General features: G+C 38.1%; 3 protein-coding genes across 3 annotated transcripts; 2 read left to right on the plus strand and 1 right to left on the minus strand.

Moving 5' to 3' along the window:
* Positions 1-8426: 8426 nt before the first annotated feature.
* LOC308690594 (uncharacterized protein) lies at positions 8427-13006 on the plus strand. Its single transcript, XM_081365158.1, has 6 exons — positions 8427-8516; positions 9424-9573; positions 10258-10367; positions 10520-10706; positions 10785-10871; positions 12810-13006. Exons 2-6 carry the CDS (start codon positions 9432-9434, stop codon positions 12863-12865), a joined length of 582 nt encoding a protein of 193 aa, XP_081221284.1. The 5' UTR covers positions 8427-8516; positions 9424-9431; the 3' UTR covers positions 12866-13006.
* A 7534-nt stretch (positions 13007-20540) lies between these two features.
* purba (purine-rich element binding protein Ba) lies at positions 20541-21656 on the minus strand (the record flags this gene model as incomplete). The annotated part of the gene is made up of 1 exon (XM_081366893.1): positions 20541-21656. The coding sequence occupies one exon, from the start codon at positions 21654-21656 to the stop codon at positions 20682-20684; it is 975 nt and encodes a 324-aa protein (XP_081223019.1). The 3' UTR covers positions 20541-20681.
* Positions 21657-22996: 1340 nt separating this feature from the next.
* h2az2a (H2A.Z variant histone 2a) lies at positions 22997-25715 on the plus strand. The gene is made up of 5 exons (XM_081366894.1): positions 22997-23214; positions 24434-24511; positions 24688-24801; positions 24890-25019; positions 25111-25715. The coding sequence occupies exons 1-5, from the start codon at positions 23212-23214 to the stop codon at positions 25170-25172; spliced, it is 387 nt and encodes a 128-aa protein (XP_081223020.1). The 5' UTR covers positions 22997-23211; the 3' UTR covers positions 25173-25715.
* The last annotated feature ends 1635 nt before the right edge of the window (positions 25716-27350 follow it).

Raw genomic sequence — 27350 nt, forward strand, 5'->3', positions numbered from 1 at the left:
GTGCGGATGATACGCTGCAGTCTGCTCTTATCCTTGGCCGTGGCAGCAGCTTACCAGGTGGTGATGGAGGATGGAATCAATAATGGATGTATAGAAGTGCACCATCATTGTCTGGTGACTGGAGGTGCAGCTGTTGGTGTATAGGGAGAAAAGCAGAGGAGAAAGGACGCAGCCCTGAGGGGAGCCGGTGCTGATGGACCAGGAATCAGAGACTTGTGACCCCAGCTTAACGCACTGCTTCCTGTCAGACAGGAAGTCTGATTCATCTGCAGATGGAGTCCGGTACATTGAGCTGGGAGATCTTGTCCTGAAGCAGGGCAGGGATGATGGTGTTGAATGCGGAGCTAAAGTCCACAAACAGAATCCAGCAGTCTTCGCTGAAACTGATGTACGACGTTACAGCCTCTGTGTGCTCATCCAGACTATTGGTAGTAGACCTGAATATGTCCCAGTCAGTAGAGTCCAAACACGCCCGCAGGTCCTCTAAGGCCTCACTGGTCCACTGTTTTGATGTCCTCACTGCAATTTGCAGAGTTTTAATTTCTGCCTGTAAGCAGGAATCAGGTGGACCATGGCATGGTCAGAGTGACCCAGTGCTGCTCGAGGGACTGTGTGGTAAGCTCTACTGGCCGTAGTGTAGCAATGATCCAGAGTGTTATCTTCTCTGGTGGTGCATTTGATGATTGTCTGTATTTAGGGAGATCGTGGCTGAGATTACCTTTGTTAAAGTCACCGAGTACGATAACTAGGGAATCCAGTTTTGTTCGCTCCACACTTAGTATCTGATCGGCGAGTAAGCGCTGGGCTTCTTTAACATTAGCTCCCGGCGCCATGTAAACAACGACCAAAATGAACGACGTGAACTCGCAAGGCGAGTATAAAGGTCTACAGTTTCTAAAAAATTATTCCAATTGCGGGGAACAATATCAGTTCAGTTCAGTTTAGTTCAGTTAAGTTCAAATTTATTGTCATGCATATTAGTACAGAGTACCACAGCAATGAAATACAATGTGCCTTGGCACTCTCTCAGCACCAGTCAATAAATAACAATTATAATAACATTAAAATATCCAAGCACAGTAAACATAGTAACTACGCTCAAACCTCAACCCTCCTTCCTGTTGTACTATCATTCAGTAAACGTATTACCTGAGGATAAAAACTATCCCTGAAACGTGATGTGCGTGTTGGGATGCTCTGCAAACGTCTCCCTGATGGAAGGTGGGAGAAGAGATGATGTGCAGGATGACTAGAATCCTGCATAATACCTAGTGCTATCTTAGTGCTGCGTTTCCAGTAAATATTTTGGAGCAGTTCAAGTGGAACCCCAATAATTCTAGATGCAGTTTTAACCACTTTTGTCAGAAGATTAAGATCACGTGAAGTCTATATAATATATAATTACTATATAATAGAGGACTGAGACAGCAGCCTTGAGGTGCTCCGGTGTTTAACACTATAGAGGCAGAGTATGTAGTGCCACCTCTAACTGTCTGGGGGCGGCCTGTTAGAATGTCCTGTTTCCAGCTGCAGATGGAATTGCAGAGGCCCAGGTCTAACATCTTAGAAATTAAAATAGAAGGTCTGATAGTATTGAAGGCACTACTATAATCAACAAACAGCATCGTGACATATGTATCCCTGCCCTCTAGATGTTGGAGCACAGTATGTAAATCCAAGGATACAGCATCATCCACAGCTCTATTTGATTTGTATGCAAATTGTAGTGGATCAGTGGAGACAGGTATGCTGTTGTTGATATATGCTTTCACAAGCTGTTCAAAACACTTCATAATCACAGAAGTCAAGGCTACAGGTCTAAAATCATTCATACCAGGTGGCAGTCGTTTTCTTAGGCACAGGAATTATGATTGACTTTTTTTTTTAAACAATTCGGAACCACACAAAGAGAGAGTGACAGGTTAAAAATGTCAGTGAAAACAGAGGCAAGTTGGCTATAACATGTCCTTAAGACTCGCGAAATGATGCCATCAGGCCCAGCAGCCTTCCCTATTTTCACAGATTTAAAAACTTTACATATATCAGTGACTGAGACCTGATATGCTTGCCTGCTGAACGCATCCCCAGTTGGAGATGATATGTCTGTGTGTGTGTTCCCATTTGGAGGTATTTTGATATGCACATCCCCAATTGGAAATGGTCTCAATGTCAGTACCTCAGCAGCGCATTCAAAACGAGCATAAAAAATGTTCAAGTCGACTGGGAAGGAAGCAGAGGTTGTTGTAATGCCGCTAGGTTTGGCCTTATAGCTAGTGACCGCTAGCCTGGCTCCGCCCTCCTACGTACTTCCGCTCAATTTCATTTTCCTTCAGTACTACGTCTGGGACTGCTGTATATTCTTAGGTTTCCAGAAATCAATTTTTTGTAGGACCAATCAGCGAACAGAGGGAGTGGCTGAGAACGATGACGTTGATGTAGTGCGTCAGTTTGAGTTGGAGTAATGGCAGCGGAGAAAGATGTGAGAAAAGCTATTCGGTCCGTTGTTGCAAAACTGCCGAATATACAGAAGTTAAAGCCGGAGCAAGAACAATGTTTGCTAAGTTTTGTTGGTGGCCATGATGTTGTGGCCCTCCTCCCCACGGGGTTCGGGAAAAGTTTGATTTTCCAGCTCACTCAGCACTAGAAGTGCCAGAATTCCATAACTACTAGAACTGCCACAAGCGGTCATTTTGATCGCTATTCAAAACTCTGTATCTTTAATGATAAATCCCCAATTGAGAGATTAATGCATTTATTGTATTAGGATGTCTTTTAAAAACAAAACAACACCAAACTGTACATTTAAACAAGTTTAATTATAATTTATAAATAAATAATATTCGTAGATGCCCTGAACAAAATGACGGAGATGTTTTCATGTTTCCACTGTTCGATCACGCCCGCCGACACACACACCATATTCCAGCATTGCAGCCTGTTCATTATAGCCATAATAAAATATAATAATAAAATAGTCAACCTAACATATAAAAATTCCACTGCTCTGTTTCTCAGTACTGGTAGGCTACAATTCGTACCATTTTATGCGTGTGAAGAGGATGATTTTTTCCGTCGATATTGGAACGTGAGTGAAGTTCAAAGCCTATATGATAAAGAATAGTTTAGCATCCAAATACATCGCAAATGTTGAAACATTTTGATTCTAATTAGAGAGTTACGTGAGCCCAACGCCGCTTACTTTCACTTTCGCGTATAAAGCATTTCATTTTGGCTTTAGTTATTTTTTCATTCTTGTTCTGTTCTGAATATCATTACATTTAAATGATTTGTTGTTGAATATGTTTAGTGTATTTTTTACCACATTTTATTGTTGCGTATATTGGTATAATAATACCGCGAAATTCAGTGCGGTCAATATGACCGTTTATGGCCGAAATAGGTAAATATGTTCATTTGTTTTTTGTTTTTTTTGCTTTATGTGTAATTTACATAGGTAATTTATATGAAAAACATTTTAAATGAAAATACAGACACTTTTAGGAAAAGTCAGGTACCAGCAGGATTGTATTTATTTTTTCAACAAAGTTATTGCAGATATAAAATTCAAAACGGTAAAAATGACTGGCAGTTCTAGTGGTGAATGTGTTAGCTAAGGCGAACGATAGGGATGCAAAGCCGATAGTTGTTGTCTTCTCCCCTCTTGTTGCACTAATGGAGGACCAAGTGAAGGAGGCAGAAAAGTTGTTTCCGTATCGCGCAGTAGCCGGTGATCACTGTACAGCATTTGCGGCAGATCCGAAACGACCGCAGCGGCGTATTGTTAATGATTAGACCCAGCTTCGACAGTTGACTGAATACATCACTGTCCTTATACATTTTGAATTTGTAAATGTTTCCGGCCGGTTTCGGCGCATGACATACGTCACGACCACACGTTAGCGATTGGCTATGGCAGATCCTGAGTGACTCTGGGCAGATCCAATAGTTTTGAACTTTAACAGAGAACCCGCCTACAAGGAAGTAAACGTTTCTCAATGCAGAGATTCCAGACTCTCTGTACAAATGAAATGTACGAGAGTCTGGTAGAACCAGGCTAAGTGACCGCTTGTAGGCCTTGCCAAATGTGCCTAGAGTCCCCTTCAGAACAATATCGCTCTATCTTGTCCCAGTGTTGTTTTTAAGCAGACTTAATTGCATTCCTAAGCTCGTATCTTGCGCTCTTGTAATGAGCGTCATCCCCAGATTTAAAAGCCACTGTGTTCTCATGCAATTTCGCACATACATCACTGTTTACCCACGTTTTTTCATTAGGGCACTGTCCGGATACATCATGCATCTTGTTGCTGATAGATTGCATGTTTGCCAGCAGCATGCTTGGTGTTAGGGGTTAACAGTTTAGGACCCATGGACCAGATGTTTGAAAGAAGACCCGGAGTCAGAATTATAAAAAATTGAAGAAAAGTTTTACTGAAGATAGTTTGCAGTTTCATCAGCAGAAGTCAGCTTCAAGACTCACTCAGGAGTTCGTAGGCCGCCCCGCCCCGCTTACAGTTACAAAGACCACTTACAGTTTTCACCATCAGTAGCTGGAGTTCATCCATTTTGTTGCTCAGTGAACGAACATTTGAGAGAAAAATGCTTGGTAGCACTGTACGGTTCCCGCTTCCACGTAGCCGCACAAGCCGCTAGGAGCAGAAAAGTGGGAAATAAATCCACTGGAGTTCTCTGCCTGATGTTTAGAAGCGCTTCTCTTGTTAAAGAATGCCGAAAAATGCGTGGCGCCATCACGTGATGATGAGAGACTCACAGACAAAACCCACTCATTAAAGGAATTGGTCAAAAAATTAACTTTGTCTCTTATTACCATTTATATTGTCGCAATCACATGTTGACGGGCCTGAATGGCTTGTTGGTTGGGCTGCACATACATTGGTCCTGGGTCGGGGTCATCTGGCGGTGCCGCCACCTCACCAAGTGGTATGCCGTACCTGTGCACGACATTGTGCAGCACACCACAGGCCAGCACGATACGGCACACCTTGTCAGGGTGGTATAACAGCATCCCCCACAGTCCTGTCAAGGCAGCGCCACCGACATTTCAGCTGACCAATCACCTGCTCTACAACTGACCGAGTGCGAGAATGGACATCATTGTATCTGCGCTCTCGTCAGTTTGTGGGTTGGTGAGGGGGGTTTACAGCCACATCTTTAGTGGATAACCGCAGTCTCCTGATGCGCAGTTGAATAATTAAACGGCAAAAAATTTATAATAATAACTTTAAATGGGTTGACCCAAGTCACCTTGCCACAATATTTGTTAGGCGCATTTGTGCATCACATATTATATGCACTTTTTTTTTTTTTTTTTACATTCTCTTTATTAAATGTTTTCTACATTGGCACACACACAAGAAAAAACTTCAACAAAATTCACTTTGCGGATACAGTGTGCAGAAATATTATTATATGTAAACAATTAATATTTTAACACAAGTAATGATATAGGGAAGAAAGAAATAAGGAAAAAAAAAGGGGGGGGGTAGTAGTAGTAGTAGTAGTGGGGTTAAGTTTCAATTATTGCTGTCTTATTAAAATAATTAATAAAGGGTTTCCATACTGCATAAAAATTATCAGTCTTACTTTTTTAAGGAAAATCTAATCTTTTCGAGTTGAAGGTGGTGCATAACATCTCTAATCAGGGCAGAGCAGTTTGGTGGATTTTTTTGTTTCCAGTTGAGCAAAATCAATCTACGTGCTAAGAGTGTGACAACTCCAAGCACACTGTTTTTTAGACAGCTCCACGTTGTCACTATTGACACCAAAAATAGTCATAACTGGGTCTGGGTCTAGTGGTTTTCCCAACACCTTTGACAGTAATTGAAAAACTGAAATCCAATAATTACGAATATTAGGACACTTCCAAAACATATGTCCTATATGCAAATTTTGTAATGGAAATGTTTCCGATTCACATTGGCAAATTCTTCTTCAGATGGTGCCTTTATAGCAATGTGTGTGCAGTCGATCGATCCGATTACATTAGTAAAACCGGCTATCGCTGCAAATTGCTCTTTAATGTTTGGCTGGTCAGCTGCATCGTATACTTGGTACACATGCGGATAGTCCCGTCCCATACAGCTGGCACTGCGTGGCTCAAAGACGACTGTCTTATTACTGAGCGGTCTGCCAGTTCCCTTTGGAAAGAACCAGTAAGCAAAAAACCAAGTGATGTCAGCATCTTTAAGGGAACAGTTATTGCGTGGCTCCTCGCTGTCTCTCTCTCTCCAAATTTGGACCCAACTCAGCACAGAGCACCAAGAGGATAGCTGTAGGAAAGTGTGCCAGTACTTGTACTTCATTTGGGATGTTAGTTTTGGGGGAAATTTCAAAGACCTTTGTTTGGAGAGTAAGTTTGCTGGATTTTTCATTAAATATAATGAATAATATGTATGTGTCTGATTGGTCCATATGTTACACAAGACTTTCTCTCTTGATGAAAGACTTGAGACTTTCTCCTTATGAAAGGTGAGGGCTACAATTACCAAACTTATTGTGGTACTATTGGGCTGCTCAATAATAGGGCTTCAATGTTCTGGTTTTCTAGAGAATCTGACATGCCTTGGTTACAGGTTGAAATGTTGGCCCCAAGCTTGTAACAAAGTTTTGCGTACCTTCACATAACCCTGACCTATGTTTCACATGCAATAGCCTTCAAGGTAAATTTTGTCATTGTGTGTGTGGGTGAATATGAGGAGGTGCAAAGGTATTGGAGTAGGGTGACTCAAAATGTTTCACAATTTACTACTCTCCAATCCCTCTAAGCCCTGTATTGTGTACACTGCGTATATACGCAGAAAAATGTTCTTTGTCTATTAAAAAAGGAAGTTGGTGGACTGTGCTGCAAGCCAGACATTTGATTGCCTTGTGTTGAAAGAATGCTAGCTTCCTTTCCCTTGGGCTATAGCTGAAACATTTAATATCTAGCTTAGTTTTTGAAAAAAAATTATTTTATGATATCTGGGAGGTGTTTTTGGACTTTGTTAAAGTTGGAGATATTAAAGAGGCTCTGGATGTATATACGTTTAATGATTATGAGGTTTGTATGATATGAGCACCCAGATGTTTATGCATGTATATTGTTATTTATTTATGTATTTATTCATTTTATTTTATATTATTATCATTATTATTTTCATATACTTACTGCCAAGGGTTTGTCGTTGGGGGTGTGATTAAGATATGCTGTGTGTAAAATTCAATAAAGATATGTTATACAAGAATTGAGAGATATAAGTTTTGCAATTACCTTTTAACAAGCTTCCATGGGCCCTGCTCAGATTACTGAAAACCATAATTAAGCAGAGTGAGCTTTAGAATATATTGTCATATTATTTTGTGAAACTATTTGTGGAAAAAAATAGCCCAAGTTTAATTACAGTAGGCTTTGTCATGAATAATTGCAGTCTGTTTCCCACCAATTTCCTTTCACAGACTAATCTTTATTACTGATGCTTCACCGGCTGTTCCCCGGCTGCCCTGTTTGGTTTAGAGCCCTGCCTGTTCTCTCTCACTTGTCAGTTCTGTTTGAAATCGATCTAAAATTAAAGGCTCATCGTTTGTCATCCAAGTTCTTAAGCAACACTTGAAACCCCCATAGAACTCTTAATACGCAGGTCAAAACGTATTAGAAATGAAAAATGAACACAGCAGAAATGCTGAGAATTTACAGATTGAATGTGATAAAATCTAAGGCCTGTTGAGGCAAATTACATCATCGTGTCACTTTGGTCAGATACAGTAAAACTTAACAGCTTAACAGCTGAAACAGGAAGCGTCCACTACATATTTTTATTATATCAACATCCCACCCACCTCTATTGCCCTTTTTGAAAGCTATAGTTATATTTTAGGTGTAACATATTAAAAATATCCCTTAGCCTCTTTAGAAAGAAATATGTTGTCTGCGTGTTAAAGTTAAATAAACAAATTGCAATGCAAGTTACACAAACTATATCATCTAATTTCCTATTTATTGTTACAAGTAACCACCCTAAGTAATGTAAGTACACTAAATAACATAGTATTTCATGCAAGGTTGGAAATAAGTCTGAAGTAGCTTAACACTTATGTCACCTGTAAAAGTATTGCCTATGCCTCAATTAATTAAATTTAATTCTTTAATTGTGCATTCATTTGTTGAAAAACGTTTCATAAACGGTGCTGCAATTGAGACAAGTTGTAGTTCGTTAAACAGATGGGGAAGGTTGCAACCATAGTCTGTAAAAAAATATTGCAACTCCTTCCCGTAGGCTATGGTTGGAGGGGAGTCGGGGGCGTTCCATTCTCAGCATTCTTCCCACAACAGATCCACATCCGAGACCGATCAAAGCAGCCCGTAATTTGGTAATGATTCCGGTAAGGGGGCGTCAAACGTGCTGGATTTTAAACACAGTTCTGCCATATAAGTGCTCACGACATCACTGTTACCTTGCAGACGCTCCTTTGGTCCAGAACCGCGAGGACGAGAAATTATATTTATCCGAAAACCAGCTGAGGTAAATTCATGCATTTTATCGTTTGTAAAGAGTGCTGCAAGATAGATGCAAGAAGCAGGTTGTCGTTTTTAATTATTATTATTATTATTTTTACATAGGCTGTAGCTATTAAATCACAGTCAAACACCCTTCAGTCATTACCTTCTGTTGCATTTTGATCAGTAGCCTAGATAATACGAGCTATAGCATACGGAGCCTCTAAAGGGAAATGGTGAAGGGGAGAAAATGAGATAGGAGGAAAATTTGATGTAGGCTAAATGCCTTTGCGTTGCAAAATGTTTTGTGTTCCCTCGAGAAACATTGCGTTCGCTCGCTATGAGAACAAACGGTTTGCAAAGATAATCTGAGAGAAGGGAAAACGTTTGCGAGTGAACGCAAATGCATTGAAATATTTTCCCCCCTGTCATTTCATATTTTTAAAATCACCATGTCCCTTAGGGGCTCCGTATTAAACAGATAATTCCGACTATAAATGATATGCATTCGCGCCAACACGAACGCGCGTCATGAAGTGAACTTGCTGCTGGAGATTGGATTCGTTTGCGTTCGTCTTGTGATGGAAATAATAGGCTATGAGGTGGTAGGCTAAGAGGAAAAACTATTTCAGTGGTTTTGTGTAGCCTACAAAATCAAATTTTCCAGTTGAGCGGGTGAAATTGTTTTGCCTCTCTGCTTAACTTAATAATTGGACTAGGACGAAATATATAGCCTATGTTGGGTTAACTTTAATAGTCTAAAAATATTTCGAGTTTCATGTTTGTTGCGTACAGTGACTAGTCTGTCCAGTAAAGTTCAACATAACACACTTGATATATTTGCAGCTAAGTCTTTTTTACATTTTGTAACTTTACTTTATGCATGGTCTTCAGCTGTTATTACCTGTTTGTCTATAATGTTTGTTTATCAGTGTCCAGAATGAAGCTTTGCGAAATGAAAATCCGCAGTGTTATACCATCGCGACTGTGGATCAACGGCGGTCAAAAGTGTGTGTCCGTCGAGGACTCAGCTGGTCTTCAGCTGGTCACGCAGAGTCTGCAGGATGGCAAAGAAGGTGTAGGTAAAGACCGAGTCTCTGCTCTTCCAACTGAATGCTTCATAAAATTCGTTGCTTATCCAGTTAGAACTAGTCACAGTGATAACTCCTAAATGAATGAATACCCATAATTGTTGGTTGGGCTGCACATACATTGGTCCTGGGTCGGGGTCATCTGGCGGGGTCATAAATGTCGGGGTCATAAATACCCGTCTGTAGCACGTTGCATTTCTATATGGCAACGTCGCTGTCTTCTTCGTGCTGTCTATTGTAACAACGTAGAATTGTAAGACGCGACAGGACTGTAACGTTGTTGCGCGACATTCAGCGACTGAGAGACGACGCTTTTTTATGCTATAGATATCCCCATTTAACATGTTATGTTTTGAGGTAACATTAGTCAGATGTTAGATAATTATATACTTTTTAAATATTGTGTATCCTTATTATTATTTAATGGACTTATCAGTAAATTAACTTAATTATAATCAACACTTGCAAGTGTACACATGAAGAGTAAAAATGACAGAAGGTTACGTTAATTCAACTTTAGTATTCAAATTGCACTTCCAAAAGTCATACAATTGTGAAAAAAAACACGAAAAATAAACGAATATACAAATTTATTTTAAGTTGCTATTAATGAAAGTGTTTCCATAGTGACTTAATATAATGCTTTAAATATGATTTGTCTTTTTTCTTCTTCAGTCCAGGTGTATGATATTATGTATGAAAAGAAGAAATGCATGGCGTTTTGTTTTGAGGTGGGAGGTGATGCCATTTTCCCATTTACTGATGGTAAAGACATACAATTTACGGTAAGATCTGAGACACTGAATTAAAGTAATTGCTAAGGTCTTTTTGGAATATTTTTAGACATAGTGTCAAATAGTTTCTTCTGCTTTTATTATCTAATTTTTGATTTGATAAGATCTGACATTTTTAACAAAGTCTGCTCTCACATACACAGGTATTATCCTCAAAACAGAAGGTCACCCTTAACGAAATGTACTTATTTCAATTGGGTGAGGGAACAAAAGACTGGCGGAGCTTGAAATCAATGGCTGGACCCAGCATGTACCTGTCTGCTGAAGACAAAGGAAATAAAGTGACCATTAAACCAGATGAAAAATCGCAATTTAGAATCGAAAAAAAAGGTATTTTTGTGAAATGTTTGCAAGAGGAATATTGTACTAGTATATGTTAAACAGGAGTGATGATGTTCTGCATTCTAGTAGGTAAAACACTCAACATGAAAACTCCATACGAAAGGGTTTCCTTGGTCAGCCACGACAGGGACTCGAACTACGCCGCAACAAAAGGTAACTATTTTTATATGTGTAGGCTTCACTTTTATATTCTCTTTTTCACTTTATTCCCTTCATCATCGTATTTAGTTTCAGATATCCAGATATGTTTTTAATTTTGGTAACATATAGCCTACTTAAATATATATTTCATAATTTAATTTAACACACTTTTGAGCCAAGCCCTTGAAATAGTGAGGTTTAGTACATACATACCGGTATATATAATCTCCCTAATTGCATTTACTTGCTTTTTATCCCTGTAAAGCCTGACATGTGAAGTAATAGTCCAAAAAATCTAAATGGAACAGTTTATTGAACCTTTAGACAAAGTTTGCATGTTTTTTGTTTGTTTTTGTTTTTTTGTTGAGTATCCTACATCAGGCTTTTATGACTCACGAAACAGTGAGGGAGCTCATATTAGACGAGGAGAAAAAAACATCTAAATTTTATTCGGAGGGCCAAGCTGAGCAAAAATATGCAATTTGATGTTGTTGCTGATATATTGTATGGCCAAAAAGTAAGATGAAATTCGGATAGCTTGTAACGTAAATCAATGAGATCTCTATAACAGTAAAGCATTTAAATGCTTTATAATTAAATGTTTATTTAATTATATTTAAATGCTTAGTTTTATGATTAAAGCGCTGTAGATTTATTGTGAAGGCAAAACATGTAAGGCTTTCCTTAAAAGCCTGATGTATCTTATTTGATACGCACATGTTTGATAATCATGGAAGAATTAGAAAAAACAAGTATTGCATGTTCTCAAAAAAAAAACTTTTTGTGATTGCATAATCAAGTAAACCAAGTGTTGAAATATTATTAACATAATAAAGTATATTCTTACATTTATTTGATAAAAATCAGTAAAAGGGGGGGTGAAATGCTCATTTTCACTCAATCTCCTGTTAATCTTGAGTACCTATAGAGTAGTATTGCATCCTTCATATCTCCAAAAAGTCTTTTGTTTTGTTATATTTTTAATTGAAAGATTGGCTGTACCGAGTCTTTCCGGAAAAAAACGAGCGGCTGGGGGCGGGCCGTGTGGGCGAAGCTAAAGCTGTGCTAACGCGCCGAGCTAACAACACACAGAGACATTTGTTGAACAGTTTTACTCACCGTTCCAACGCACGACCGCAAACCTTTATCATTGTGACTGGTCGATCCTTAAGCATTAGACGATCTGGGCTTTGTTTATAAAACAATCATCGTCGAAATGCAGGGAACAACAGTCTTGAACAACTCCGTTTATGCTCTGGAAAACAAACTCCATCCACGGGTGCCTTAACGCCGGGTTCTTTGGGAATCTGTGCAGGGTTGTCTTGCCCTGGCAACCAAAAACACACTTCTTTGGTGACACTGACTTCCCAAAAGCCGGGCAGGGCACTTTGATGGCGAACTGCTTTCACTCTCTTGCTCTGGTCTACGAGTGCGCGCGCGCCCGCGATCTTACCGGAGAAGTGCCCTTAGGACCCATATAAGGAAATTCCGCCCTTTCTTACGTCAGACAGAGCCATACTCGAAAAAAACTTTCCGAAACTTGTGACAAACCGGAAGGACAATTTTTGGAACAAAAATACTCCTTCAAACGTACAACTTAACTTTTGAAACTTTGACCATGTTTAGCATGGGAATCCAACTCTTTAACAGTGTAAAAAACTCAGTATGGATGAAACAGTAATTCACCCCCCCTTTAAGATTTCACAGCAAAAAGGATGTACTATGACCTGAAGGTAAATATTTAGAATCATACTAAAAAGTATGTTTTTTTTTTACTTTCTAGAAAAGTATAAACTATCAATCAGAAGATTTTTTCTACATAGTTTTGATCCCGTTGATAATTTAGAGAGGCCGTAGAAATTTGCGTATCAGATGTGATACAGTAGGCTATGTGGGTTTAAAAAAGACAAGAAAAAAAAAAACTAAAGGGAATCTCTCAATATTTTTCAGGAAAAGCACGAAGATTCAATCGCCCATTTAAGTGTTCACTAACAAAAGGACCCTGATCAGTCTACATCTACACAGTCCTTTTCTTTGAGGGGAAACACGGATGTTGAGAAAATCGGAGAGAGCAAATGATTCCCTTGTTGTTCTTTGAGGCAGGGGTATTTTGTCCATTTCTTTGCATGTATGCCTTTTTGTCGTGACCTATAAATGTCAATTGCATTCTTAGGCTACTATAAAAACACACAACAGGCACTGTATGGTTTGGCACAATAAAAGTATTTTTAGTCATTCTTAAAGATAATTACATGGCTTATCAAAATGATCCGTTTTAATAAGCCTTTAACAGAAAATAGATTGGAACTTGACCCTTTAATGTCATTTCCAGCATTAAATCAAATGCTTGCTGAAATATTCAGACCCTTGTGATTTATGAACACACTACTCATCGTATTATTGCGTAATTCGTCATGAGGTTAAAGGGTTAGTTCACCCAAAAATGACAATTCTGTCATTAATTACTCAACCCATTGTCGTTCCGTAAGACTTTCGTTCATCTTCAGAACACAAATGAAGATCTTTTTAATGAAATCTTTTCTCTCCATTGACAGCTACGCAAAAAGTTCATAAAGAGATTGTAAAACTAATCCATATGAATTGAGCGGTTTATTCCAAATTTTCTGAAGAGACTCGATCCCTTTATATGAACAGATTTAATATTCACATATGATCATTCAAATATGCATTTTTTTGTGGCTCAAGAAACATATATATAACAAATAAATGCAGTGTTAGTGACTTTTTTCAAGCATTTAAGCAGTTTTAACCTATATATATATATATATATTAATTATATTTATATTTAAATATGTTTTAACATGTATGCACTATTCTATGCCATTTCATCAGTAGTGTGAATAGTTTGTACACAGAACAGTCCAACAAGACTAAGTTCTTCATTTACCCAGATGATGCATTTACGTCATGCACTTATTATAGTTGCAGCTTTCCTTACATAGTGGAATGGGAGGAACTACTGGATGACAAAATAACCTTGTAAAAGTCACACTCCAGACATGATAGTTCATAGGATGTAATTTGGTACTCAAAGGGAGACGGTAAAAACTATGTGTCAAGAGCGACCACTTGTGGTGAAGTGGTTAAACCGCAGACTCGGATGACGTGTAATGTAATTTGCTCAATTCTGCTTAACCATGGTCCATGAGGCATATAAGATCAGTATTTGAGGACAACTTTTATCAGTCATGTGCTTTGCACTGCTGTTGTTGATGTGAGCTGATGTGCGTTGTTTTTCTAGTAGTGAATGTGATCTGCACACACATATTCATGTATTTATTAACCATATAATGTGAAAGCTTGGTAAATGTGAAATAACATATTTATCAACATAACTTGATAAATAATCAGCTCGCTGTGCAAGCTTACCATTCTTGTTGAACCTTTTGTTGACTATGAATTTTATATCTTCTAATGTATTTCTTTTTTTATTAATATACTGTATTTTTTACTTTAAATTCACATTCTCAGAATTTTTAAAGAAAGATTATGTATTTTTTTATTGATGAACTCCATGAGGCAAAAAGAACCAGAAATCACAAATGAACTGACTGATGATGACCTTGCTGAAATGTTTCTTTGATGAAATCTAAGCACAGCTAAATTCTGTATTATGCATTTACTATATAAGTGTATTTTAAAATTAAGCACATCATCCTGGATAGTTTAAGCTTTATGGTGTTCAACTGAAATTGCGCTCTATTAATGCACTGTTTTACTACCAAATAAACATATTTTCTAGTGCCTTTGTGTTATGCATGGATAACTATGAGCAAGTGAAAAAGCCTATCATCTGCACTTTCACAAATCTCAAATATTGGACAAATGATATGGCAAAATTTAAAGTCAAGGATATGCGTTTTAGCTTGTTTTGCCACATACATCAGAACATGGCAACACCAAAGCTAAATATAGCCCTGGAAACCCTGCAGTCACATCTCTCTGATGCCCTCCTGCTTTAGCTCCTCCTCATCACTGGTGTATTACTTGCTTCCAAATCTCCATCCCTGCTCGTTGTTCTGACTATATGTATGTAGGTAGTGCTTTTGACAGATAATTTTACATAACTTACACATTACAAGGACTTGCAGTTAAAGAAATGTTCCATGTCGGTAGATCGAGAAGTGACAAAACACATTAACAAAATAAGCCTAAATGTCCTTAAAATGTCCTTGAAACATGGCGGTACTGTGAGTATTGTTAGCTCTTGTGATAAATTGCTTATAGAATAGAATATAATGGCCATCCGTTCAGGGTGCTGGGTTAGGCAATAAACCAACAATAAACCAGTTTAGATAATTAATGGATGGAGAATATAGAATAGAATAGAACAGCTTTCTTTACCAAGTGTGCAAAAACACACATGAATTTGTTGTTGTTTTAAGGAGCTCTTATCATTAACAAAAACTTAAAGCGTAAAAAAAAAGAACAAAAAAATGTATTACTTGATTTTTTTTAACTTAAACCTTTGAACCTTGAAGTACTAAAATAACCAAAACTTAATAAACTAAAACTTTATATATATATATATATATATATATATATATATATATATATACTGTATATATATGTATATATATAAAAAAAATGACATAAGCACAAAACAAAATTACTAAAAATTCATTAAAATTAAATATAAAAATTAAATAAATATAAAAATAAATTCTAATCCAAAACCAGCTCTGCGGCACATATATTTGACACTTGTATAAATATGTACTTAAGTATGTATTTCTATGTATACTATTATTTTTAAGTTGCTTTATGTAAATGCATCTGCTAAATATAAACTGTAAAATCAAACATTAAAATGTATTAATATTATTACATGAATCGAGCCATTAATTCACAACACAATACACATTGTGTCCAATTTTTAAGTGCGCACATATTTTAGAGAACATTGCTGATTATTCAGTGGTGAAACTGTGCAGATAAGGAAGTGGAAGTATAGTAGGAACCACGTCTGCTCTGCCTGGCATACAAACACGGCAAGGTGAATGGATATCTGCCAGGATTAGTGGATTGAGAATGACTGTTCATGAAGCTCTCAGCACAATCTGAATGAATGACAGTCTGGCTGACAGCTGTTTGCATCTTATCCTCATCCATCTCAGAATGGCAGAGGATGTGAAATAATCTTCTAAATCAGGGACGCTCTGCCAGGCGTGCCAATGCATACCCTTGAACTGTCATCAGTGAAGCTTAGGACGTATGTGTGTGTGTGTGTGTGTGTGTGTGAGTTATGAAATCACGTCAGATGAGGGTCACTGGGTTTATCTCAGTATTGATGCAATAGGACGTTGTGGGATTGAGGAGGAATAGCTGTTCGTCATTAGATGCCCATGCAAGCAGACGAGTTGCACGAGTTTCTGCAATGTTGTTAACAGAAACAGATATCCTCTTTTTCACTGAATAGTGAACATACTTTTAACCAATTAACAGGTTTTACAGTTGCATTTTTACAGTCTTTTACTGTTTTTACGATAAATAACATCAGGAGGGATGTATCCAATCACATGCATTCCATATAGATGTTCTTTAGAAGGTCAAGGAGTACATGTTTTTTTGCACTAATTCAAGAGTTCTGTTTAACTTCTGTGTTTTGTCTTTATTACAGCCTTTATTTAACAACTGCATGTGAGATTAATGGGGTATTTGAAGAAAAATCTGTGAAGTAGTGCCAAACTTCACAAAGTTTAGCTCCAATTTTAACTAAACACATGCACATGAACCAGCTAATGAAGGCTTTTAGGATTACTGAAAACTTCATGTCAGGTGAGTTTGAGCAGGATTTTGCAGGACGGTGGCCCTCTAGGAGCTAAGTTTCTTGTTCCTGAAAAGCATGATAATGTTAAATATATGCTTCTTGCCAGTTAACTATATGAAGCATTGGTTATATATATGTGAGTTATTGTGCCTTGTGCACATGACTGGGCTATTTACTATTTTAAATGTATGTATGGTTAAAATACAACTTCTTTCTTGAATATCTTCTGAAACTCCTTTTCTAACACAGACAAGAATGCATTCTTCTTTGTAGCCAAAATGACCACAATTCATAAAAAAAATAAAATAAATGCTAATAAATTCCCAAAGCATGTAATTTTCCTCTTCTTGCACAGCCTGTTGCAACATTCGACTTGCTTTCCAGATTCAATCCATTCCCATAGGAACTAAAATCCACAGAGGCAGTGTCTCTAACTTGCTCTCTGATTTTCTTCATGGCACTAACTGATCTGGTAATCTCAGCATTTATGATATGAGAACTTCTGAAAGTGTCAAGAACACATATGTTAATGTATGGCAAATAGAAAAGAAAACAAGTGGTTACTATAGGGCATTGCTAAGAGGTTTACTCACCCTCATGTTGCTCCAAACCCGTATGACTGTGGAACTTAAAAGATATGTTGGTAACCAAATCATTTCGATTGACTTCCATTGTATGGACAAAAGATACAATGGAAGTCAATGGGAACCGACCGTTACCAACAATCTTCAAAATATTGTATTTTATGATTCGCAGAAGAAAGAAAGTCATACAGGTTTGGAACGACATTAAGGATAGTAAATGATGACACAATCTTTATTTTTGGGTGGACTTTGAAGATCTTTTTGATGAAATCTGAGAGCTTTCTGTCTCTCCATTGACAGCTATACGCAACTACCACTTTGTGGTATTTCATAAAGAGATCGTAAAAATAATCTATGTGAATTGAGCGGTTTAGTCCAAATTATCTGAAGAAACACAATCGCTTAATGATGAACAGATTGAATTTATGCTTTTATTCACATATAAACATTCATCAGCTCACACATTAGTTGTGGTAAACGGAAGCTCAAGCATGTTTGCTTGACATTTTTAATTGTCTGACGAACAGCCTGCAATGCATGCTCTAAACATTACCTCCTATATTACATTTTTGGAGCCTTGGTGTGCCAATTTTTTCAGTTTTTTATTATTTCCTTTTGTCAAGCACCCAACTTGTCACGTTTTTGCTTGACGTGCAAGAACCAATGAGGTTCATTCTCGTGTGTTGTGCAGCACGTTTGAGCTTCCTCAAGAACCAATGAGGTTTGTTCTTGAGCGTCAAGCAGGTTCGGTTGAGCTTCTGTTTATGTTCACTGATCAATTTTTATATGTGGATAAAAGCCTAAATTAAATCTGTTCATGATATAAAGCGATCGAGTCTCTTCAGAATATTTGAACTAAACCGCTCAATTCATACAGTTTTATGATCTCTTTATGAACTTTTTTGAAGCGTCAAAGCGTCAGTTGCGTAACTGTCAATGAAGGGTCAGAAAGCTCTCAGATTTCATCAAAAAGATCTTAATTAGTGTTGCGAAGATGAACGAAAGTCTTACATGTTTGGAACGACATGAGGGTGAGTGATGACAGAATACACATTTTTAACTATCCCTTTAAGTCAAAAAAGTTGCCCATTTTTTTTGTCATAGCACAGCTCTCCTCAACATGATTTGATGAAACAATGCAGGATGTCCAAATCTCTATGTATGAGAAGTATTAGTGATTCTTGCCTTATAGCCAACACCTCTAATGAGAGGCGGTTTCAGGGTTGTCTTCAACTGCACCATCCCAAGCAAAAGCCTCTGTAGAAATTGCTTGCAATGTCCTTGAGGCCAAACTGAATCTGCGAAGTGGAACAAACGGAGAGTTTGCAAGATTCTGTTTCACACAGATAAGAGCAAGGCTCTGTGAAAGAGCAGTCCTATTAAAATCAGACCTCAGTATGCATGAATACAGCTTTTTAGGGCACCTTCTCATCTATGCATTCATGACTAGAAATTATAATGTGAAATAGCAAGACTAGTTCAGCTAAAATGCATGAATATAAGCAACAGTCTACAGACTGAACATTACAAAAGACTTACATTCTGTAAAGTAAAAAATATGATTGTTTTGGAAGTTTGCAGACACCTGGATGGATGATTATGGCCTACTGCATTTTATTTTCTTTTTATTAAAAGCTGAAGTAAACTGGGGTAGCTTTAAAAAGAATCATTATTTTTGCAATTCCAGATTCCTTTCTTGTTAGCAAAAATAAGCTTTCAAGGATTGTGAAAGAATGAAACATTAAATCAGAGGAAACACAAACACTCATGTTCTCAGCAAAGATAATTTTTATTGTTCAAAGGAAGTTTGTGGAGAATTACAGCAGTACACACTTGACTGAACAGCTGCCTTTATCACATAACACAGTACAGACAAGAATGAGGTCAAAACTTATATGGATATTGAAATTAGTAATAATTAAAAAAATTACTATGGCTCCCAGATGGTGTGTATGGCTAATTTATGTGGTTAAAGAAGGCCTGAAAATCAAACTTCACTCTCTCGTCAAATTAAAAATGTATAACACCCACACACAGTAGTAAGAAAAAAAAAGGATAACAGAGGGAAGTCACAGACAGGCACACACATTTTGACAGATCTAGAAGAGAAGCTGACAAGTTGCAGTAAGACTCAGAAATTTAACACCTAAAAACAACTTAATACGCGGAGGAAGAGAATGATAAAAAAAAGAGGAGTGTTGTTTTGTCATTTGGGTTATTGAAAAAAGGAATACAAACTAAACAGAGAACATCGTCAAGTCTGGTTTTTATACAATTTTTTTCTATGCTCTTCCAACCATAAGGACTATAGGAAATGTATGGAAAACCAGTAAGAAATGTCCCCCTATATATAATTGCATCCGAGATTTATTTGTTTAAATAGCTTGTTCAGGAAGCATTTATAATTGATTCTATATGTCTATGTATAAATATATTTCTGTATATATATATATTTCTGTATATTTTTTTAAAAAATAAATCTATTTAAAGCCAGATGGGTGTTGTTCTACATTTGATTTCCTTTCCAGTTTTGTCACCGCAGCTCTCCACATACTTAATTCAAAAACTTCTAATTTGTCATGACCTGATGTTAAGCCCAGGCTTACAATATCATTCCCTTTAAAAGAGCCAAATCAAGCCCAGTATCATTAGTAAATTTAGTGGCATCAGCACTAATGCACTTCCAATTTGAGTACATACAATCAGAGTGATTTGCTCTACCCTGACAAGAAACAGGAGGAAAACAGAATAAAACTCACCAGCCCGCGTGAACCTCAATAGTCAGAGCAGGTTGGCGGAGCATGGTTTTATAGCACCATTTTAACTATTTGTACATTGTTGCTTGAACTGTATTGTGTGCCCACAAGTTGAACTCTTTAACGGTCTCCAAATTTTGCACTGTTTGATCTGAGTCTTATTATATGTATAATATAATATATATATATTATACATATATACACACACACACACACACACATTTGCGGAGAACACTTTCCGAATGAGCTAACTATAAGATTCACACCACGTCATTCAGATGATGCTGGTTTGCTCTCCATCATATGGTACAACACCAAAAACACCTATAGTAGATACACTAACACTAAACGTCCCGGTTGACTCTATTGTTAACTCAGTCTCTGAGTGAGTGAGGGAGTGAGTGAGTGAGGGGGGAGGGAGTCTTTTTGTAAAAGAGAAAACTTTCAAAATGACAAGACCTATAGAGCAGCCAGCCGAAATATCCATTTATCTAGCCAAACATCGTCTATACTGCTTTAAACAGGATTCTCTTACATATACACGACAGTGTTTCTCAGTCAAACATCTTTATTCGCCATAGAGCTTTAATGTTCTTCGTTTCATGCACGGTAATTCTTTCCACTCCAGCGCGCGGCTCTCGCTCAGTGTGAGGTTGTTGCCCCAGCAAGGGAACACCCGTCCGGGTCACCGTCAGTCGTCATCGATGTCGTCGCCCTCCGACTCCTCTCCTCCTCTCCGCTCGTACACTTTATCTCGGTGTCGCTCCTGGATCTCCTTCATCTCCTCGGCGTAGCGGCTGAAAGCTCCGCCGAACTTGCTCCACGCTTTGAAGGGTATCGTGATAGAGTTTCTGTAACTGGGCTTCACCTCGCTCACCCGCAGAAACACCCCGTACTTGTTGGAGCCCACGTCAAAGAAGAACCGCTTGGAGTCCACCGTGATTGACGTGCCCTCGGGAAGCTCCCCGTAGCCTCCGGCGCCGCCGCTGCCGCCGAGCAGCTCCTCATCATCCCCGCCGTAGTCGTCGATCAGCTTGGCCAGGGCGTCGCGGAACTCGATGAGACCCTGAGCAGGAAGGGCAATGGTTTGCCCGGATTGCATGCCACCCCCGGGCACACCTCCTCCGCCGCCGCCAAAACCACCAGGCCCGCGGTTAACGGTCTGACGGATCCGGAGGAACCTCCCCCGCTGGTTCTCCTTCAAATCGAGGTAGTATTTGCGATTCTCCCTCACTAGGAATTCGCTCTTCAAGGCCCGCCTAGGCCCGCCGTCCTCGCCGCTGGAGGACTGGGCGATCTGCTCCGGGGTGCTGGGTCCGAGCTGTGCGTAGTGCTCAATGAAATCCCCCAGGTAGTCCCGAAACTCCGCCGCGACTGACATGGAAAGTGTCAGTCGACTTTTGGAGCCACCAGCGCCGACCTCGGCGATCTTTATGAACCTGCCCTTCGAGTTCTGCTTCACGTCCAGGTAGAAGCGCTTGTTTTGGATGTCAAGGCGTTTGGACGCCAGCTCCTGGGTCTCTTGATCCCTCTGGAAAGGCTGGAATCCGCTGCCTCCACCCCCTCCTCCACCACTACCACCGCCACCTCCTCCTCCGCTACCACCGCCGCCGCCGCTGCTTCCACCGCGCTCACTCCCACTATCCCCATCCGCCATCTTCACCATCACCCAGAGCTGCGTTATTTTTTCCCATCCGTATGTCGTCAAGTCCCGCCTTCTGACCCGTTCAGAGGCATGAGAACGTCGTGTGAATGGCCCATAGCTCTGGAACGTCACTGTCTTAGGAACATCTTGTGATTGGACGTTTGACGTGTCAGTCATAAATTCGCTTCTCCAATTGGCCCGCGACCTGTCCGTTGTGCGAGTAAATACCACATCCCCATTCTCTTTGGCTCACTTGGACTGCCTGTCAAAGTGTAAATCCCACCTTATTGTTTTGACAGTACCATGGGCGATTGGCGTACAGTGGTGTCGATAACGTACAAAAAACAAGCACTTTATTGCAGATAACACTCGAACTGTACATACAGAATCATCACTCAGTCGCTCACTACAGCGGTATTCACAATTTTCTAGCCCTTTAAATATACAAAAAATAACTTCTAAATAAAGTTATCACAAAAATAATTTTAATTATTTTTTTATTGTACATGTATCTCGCTGATATATTTTAAAATACATGTCATTTATAAATAATAAGACAGAAAATTCAATTTAAATCAGACACTATTGATACGAATAAAAAAATAAAAAATTTTTACCCTGAGGTTTACAGTCAGGAAAAAAGACTGCCAACCTGAAGCAAAGTAGATATTTTACAGATATTCATTTGTTTTGGCCTTAATACAACGACAGTATGATCACAATTAATTATTTACCGTACAACATCTTATTTTTTTATTTATTTTTTATCATTTCATGCTTACCAGCCTTCTGTGCCCTTTCTCGCATTTTTTACGTTTTTTATCGTCTATGGTTTTTATGCATACAAATAATCACGTTCATATTTTCTCACGAGGAAGACTGTCTCGGAAAGGGGGTCCTTGATATCAAAAAGTTTCAAAACCCCTAACTTAGTGTATATAAGTGTAAATCCATAAGTAGGCTACAGCAATCTGTATAAAAAAATGTTAAATCAAAGATAGAGTTTTAGAACTCCCTTTCTTTATACATCAAAGTCAGTCTCATTTTAACATTTTACTACATACATTGATATTTATAAAAAGGACAAAAATGTATTATTATCAACAGAAAATGTTTTAATACTTGATTTCGCCTCATGTGGCAGTTACGATTTATGCTGAATATGAGATCAATAAGATTCAAAAAAGTTACATTTTGATTATAATTTCTGTTTGGTTTTATAATTTATCTTGCTCTTAAGCCTTGTTATTAAACATGAAATCACAAGTTTATGTAATGCTCGATGATCATTGTTTTCTGTAAATCGAGTAAATTTCAGGCAGTTGTCACTATTAAAGTCCCGCCTACGTTTTACATCATTCATCGATGGGGGATGGTAGAAGCAGATACATGCTGAAATCTCATTGGCCTTCCCGAAATTCGAACGAACAACGGATATTCTGATTGGCTGGTTCCACTTCTCGGTATGCCTCGAGCGTTCTCTGCTGAACGGAGTTTATTGTTCCTCTGAGTCAAGAGGCGAAATAGATTTTATTCAAACCTCATTGGATCCCAATCACAGTAATACTTCTCTGAAATGGTAAGAAATTCTTTGATCTTGGTCCGTATAACCATATTCTTTAACTCGAAATGTCCATCCGCTTTTTATTTGGTTATTTGTCGTCTGTTTAAATATTCTACGGCTAGCTCCGAGCTAACGCAGGTTGGATTCAGCGCTCTTAGCCCGCGAGAGTAGCGCGTGCTAATAAGTCTTTTTGTGATTTTTATTTAATTTATCACGACGTTTCTTGTCCCAATGCAAATTATTTGATTCTTGAACATATATATCTTATATGTTTTAAAGGTTATGTTGATATACGTCGCAGCTGTTGTGGAATTTCTCCAAGCAGTAAAGCTAAGCTAATCCGGCAGCGGCAGTGGAGAGCTCGCGCTGATCACTTTATACACTTTTCATTTATTGTGTAGTTCTTCAAAAACCACCAACTCCTAGGTATTGCGTTATGCATTTTTTGTATGTGCAGGTTTATGTCAGAAACACGGGCAACCTATATTGCCAGTGTAGGGTGGCAGTCATATGAGCGGGAGATTTACCTGCTTTAACAGGCTGTTATAGGACTCATTGGCATTCGGTGAAGTGGTAGATGGCATTGCTTTAAGTTTTTAGGTAAACTTTAATTCATGTGAAGGAAGAGTAGGATCCCATTCCTAATGGATATGTTTTACTCATACCCTCTGGATGGGAAACTGGGGGAAAAGTGGAGTATTTTCTCCAATCCTGCGTTTTTTATATGCCTTTTATACTATACCGGTAATAATTCATTTGAACGAGTAATGCATTAAGAATACATGCCTTCATGATTTGTACAATAATTGTCAGGCATGACATACTTTTTATATAATAAAAAAACTTTAACGTATGATCAATTAAATATATTACTTTACAGTTGATTGCATATCATTTTTACGTATACAAAGAACAGGTAGCCTATTTATTAAAATTAAGTGTAATTTAATTTTGTATGTAAAACGTAATGTTTTACAGAATTAAATATTAATACATGTATTAATATAATTCATATTACATATATTTTACATACAAAAATAGTACATTAAATTGTTTTAGATATAAAAAATAATCTCTTAATATAATATTATTTTATTCGCACAGCTCATATAGTAGAGTGGAATTAACCTAAACCCCCAATAATTGTGTTTTCATACTGTTATGTGCTGCTAGTTTGTTTTGTGCAAACTTGAATATGTATGCGCTGGATCTGAGTCTATATATTGTTTTGTAGGCAGGAGGAAAGGCAGGTAAAGACAGTGGCAAGGCCAAGGCAAAAGCAGTGTCTCGCTCACAAAGGGCTGGACTTCAGGTAAGCTTCTGTTTTTCTAATTTGCTCTGCTGGCGATGCTGGTTTTCTGTTCCCAAAATAAATTATCCATTTGTTCAATAGCCTTCAGTGAAATGGGCGTAGATGTGGAATTTGTTGGGTCACAATATTTCGAGTCAGATACAACTTTCTAAGGAATGCATATCTGAAATTTGTAGTTCCCAGTGGGTCGTATCCACAGGCACTTGAAGACCCGCACTACAAGCCACGGTCGTGTGGGAGCAACAGCAGCCGTGTACAGCGCAGCCATCCTTGAATATCTCACAGCTGAAGTAAGACTCTGCCATTGACTTGCAATTTGCAAATCAAATATGTGCTGATGTGTGGCAAGCTATTAATCAGGTTTAATTCTTGTCGTAGGTTTTGGAGTTGGCAGGAAATGCTTCAAAAGATCTGAAGGTGAAGCGTATCACTCCTCGCCATCTACAGCTGGCCATTCGCGGAGATGAGGAGTTGGATTCCCTCATCAAGGCGACTATTGCTGGTGGTGGTAAGTTGGAGTTTGTTTATGTTGTTGTATGTTTCTGATGTGTTGACAGATGAGGATGTGAATCATTTGCGTGTTTGGTGTCTTCTCGCAGGTGTGATTCCACACATCCATAAGTCTCTGATCGGGAAGAAGGGCCAGCAGAAGACTGCGTAGTTCCCTTTGGGGTCGCTATGCTGACATGGACTTGAGGACTTGCATTTGGGATGTGTGACCAGATCGGCTTGTTCATCCATTCATCCGTTCTATTTTTCTTTTTTTTTTTTTAAGTTAATATTAATGTTATACTAGCTAACCACAAGTGATTCGTTAGAGTTTTGTGTTAATGTTATATTGCCAAAATTAGAATGGCAAATAAGCCCCCTCCCCTCCCCTCCCCTCCCCTCCCCTTCCCTTCCCTTCCTCCACCTCAACCCAAATGTCAGGTATTTTAGAGAGACAAACAGGAAGTGTCTGATCTTTCCTGCTGTGACTGTGGAATTGTTTGTTGAATTGGCCAGAGCTATGGAGCTGTTTTATACTGAAAAATGGAAGTGATAAAAACATTTTATACAAAACCAAAATGTTTGTTTTTATTTGATCTGCCATGTTCTTCTGACAAAGTGATACCATTTGAATCAGAGTTAATACAGAAATAATGTGTGTTATTTACATAAAATGAGTGAGACAAACTTGAGAAAGTACACTTTAGTCTAATTTTAAAAATAGGATTTATTGCAGAAATAATTTACTAAAATAACATACTTGGGTGCAAATTGAGAGTAATGTTTGACACCTTATTGCATGCCATTTACAGAATCTGTTAAATCCAATTAGTTTGACTTAAGAGTGCTTCTTGACCAACTTAAGTACATCTTTATATGAAATTTAAATATCGAATATGGTTAAAGTTTTTTTTTTTTAGTCTACTAAAGATTTGCTAACTGTGCATTTATAATTTGGTGTGGTGATCAGTATAGTAATAGATGCACAGTAGTGCATGTTATTTATTCCCTGATAAATCAAATGCATTTAACAGTTAATTATTAATTTGTAAAATTGTATTACATATGTATCCACCCAGTGATAGTTCCAGACGGCTGTTATAAATATGCTGCAAACGAGCATCATCTAGCTAAAAGTATGAATTTTAAAACAAGTTTTATAATAGTAATTTGATTTCACAAATCATAAAATCAAAGAGCCCAGCATTAAGTTTTCAGGAATTTTTTCCAACATATATTTTTTTCTGTCATCGGGTAGTAAAATGTCGTCACAAAGGGTGGACGTTAGGTGGCGGTAAAGACCACATTTTTTTTACGAATAGCCTATTTTCTTCCTGAGATGAAGTATCCTGTTTGTGTGTGGGAAGATATTTGTGTGTTTCAATACAAAAATGGTCATTCCCTTCTTATAAGCATTCATAAAACAAACAAACATTTTTGATGACAGTCACTCGTGTGTGCAGTTCACAGGCGGATCGGAATAAGACTTATAATGTGCTGCAGGTAAGTTTGAGTAGACGGTGTCTGTCATAATATGCACTTTTGTTGTGTCAGGTAAGTTGTTTAACCCTTTCGCACGTAAATTTAAAATATTCTCTCTAAACCCCCATCGTGAGTTTTTTTTAAAGCATTTTTTTTCCACACAGAAATGCACTGGCGCATTTAACAGTAAATCCTCCAAATAGAGTGTTTGCCTGGGTTTTGTTTAACACTGATAGCCTATGTTTACTTACGGTCAAACTCATGTTCTAGTAAACTGGCAGCTACATGAGCACTGATTTATGCCTAATTTAATTAGTCTACAACATTAACCCTTCAGGTATCAAAACAGTCTAGCTGTTGTAGATTCACAAACCTAAAAACATTCATGTTAAATGCAAAAGCGTTGGTTTCAAATGTCCTAGACAACTGCAGCAAGGTGATTATTGTTGCTTTATCAGATTTGTACCGACCATGCAGCATGTTTGTGCGAGTTATACACCTCAATGTTCTGCTGTGTCATGCTGTATCATTTATGCAGTCAATGCGTGTGTGTGTGTGAGAGAGATCGAACAGCTTTAACCTGGGAATTAAAACAAGATCTCACACACGACTGCAGGCTTTGCTTTATGGGACATCTGCAATGCAGAAGCCTATATATAGCAATAGAGAGAGTAATGGAGGGAGGGGGCTGAGGACAAGATACAATAATATCAATGAAAAAGTTGGAAATCCCATAAATATAATTCTGTACTGCAGGCTTTTAGCCCTTCTTTGAGTTTTTTTTTATTTTTTTACTAAATATTGTTTTAACTCTAAACATTTAATTATGTCAAGAATCATTGCACTCCTGAACATCACCATGCATTGA

Source organism: Scardinius erythrophthalmus (genome assembly GCF_964197995.2).
Source record: "Scardinius erythrophthalmus genome assembly, chromosome: 5".
NCBI lineage: Eukaryota > Metazoa > Chordata > Actinopteri > Cypriniformes > Leuciscidae > Scardinius > Scardinius erythrophthalmus.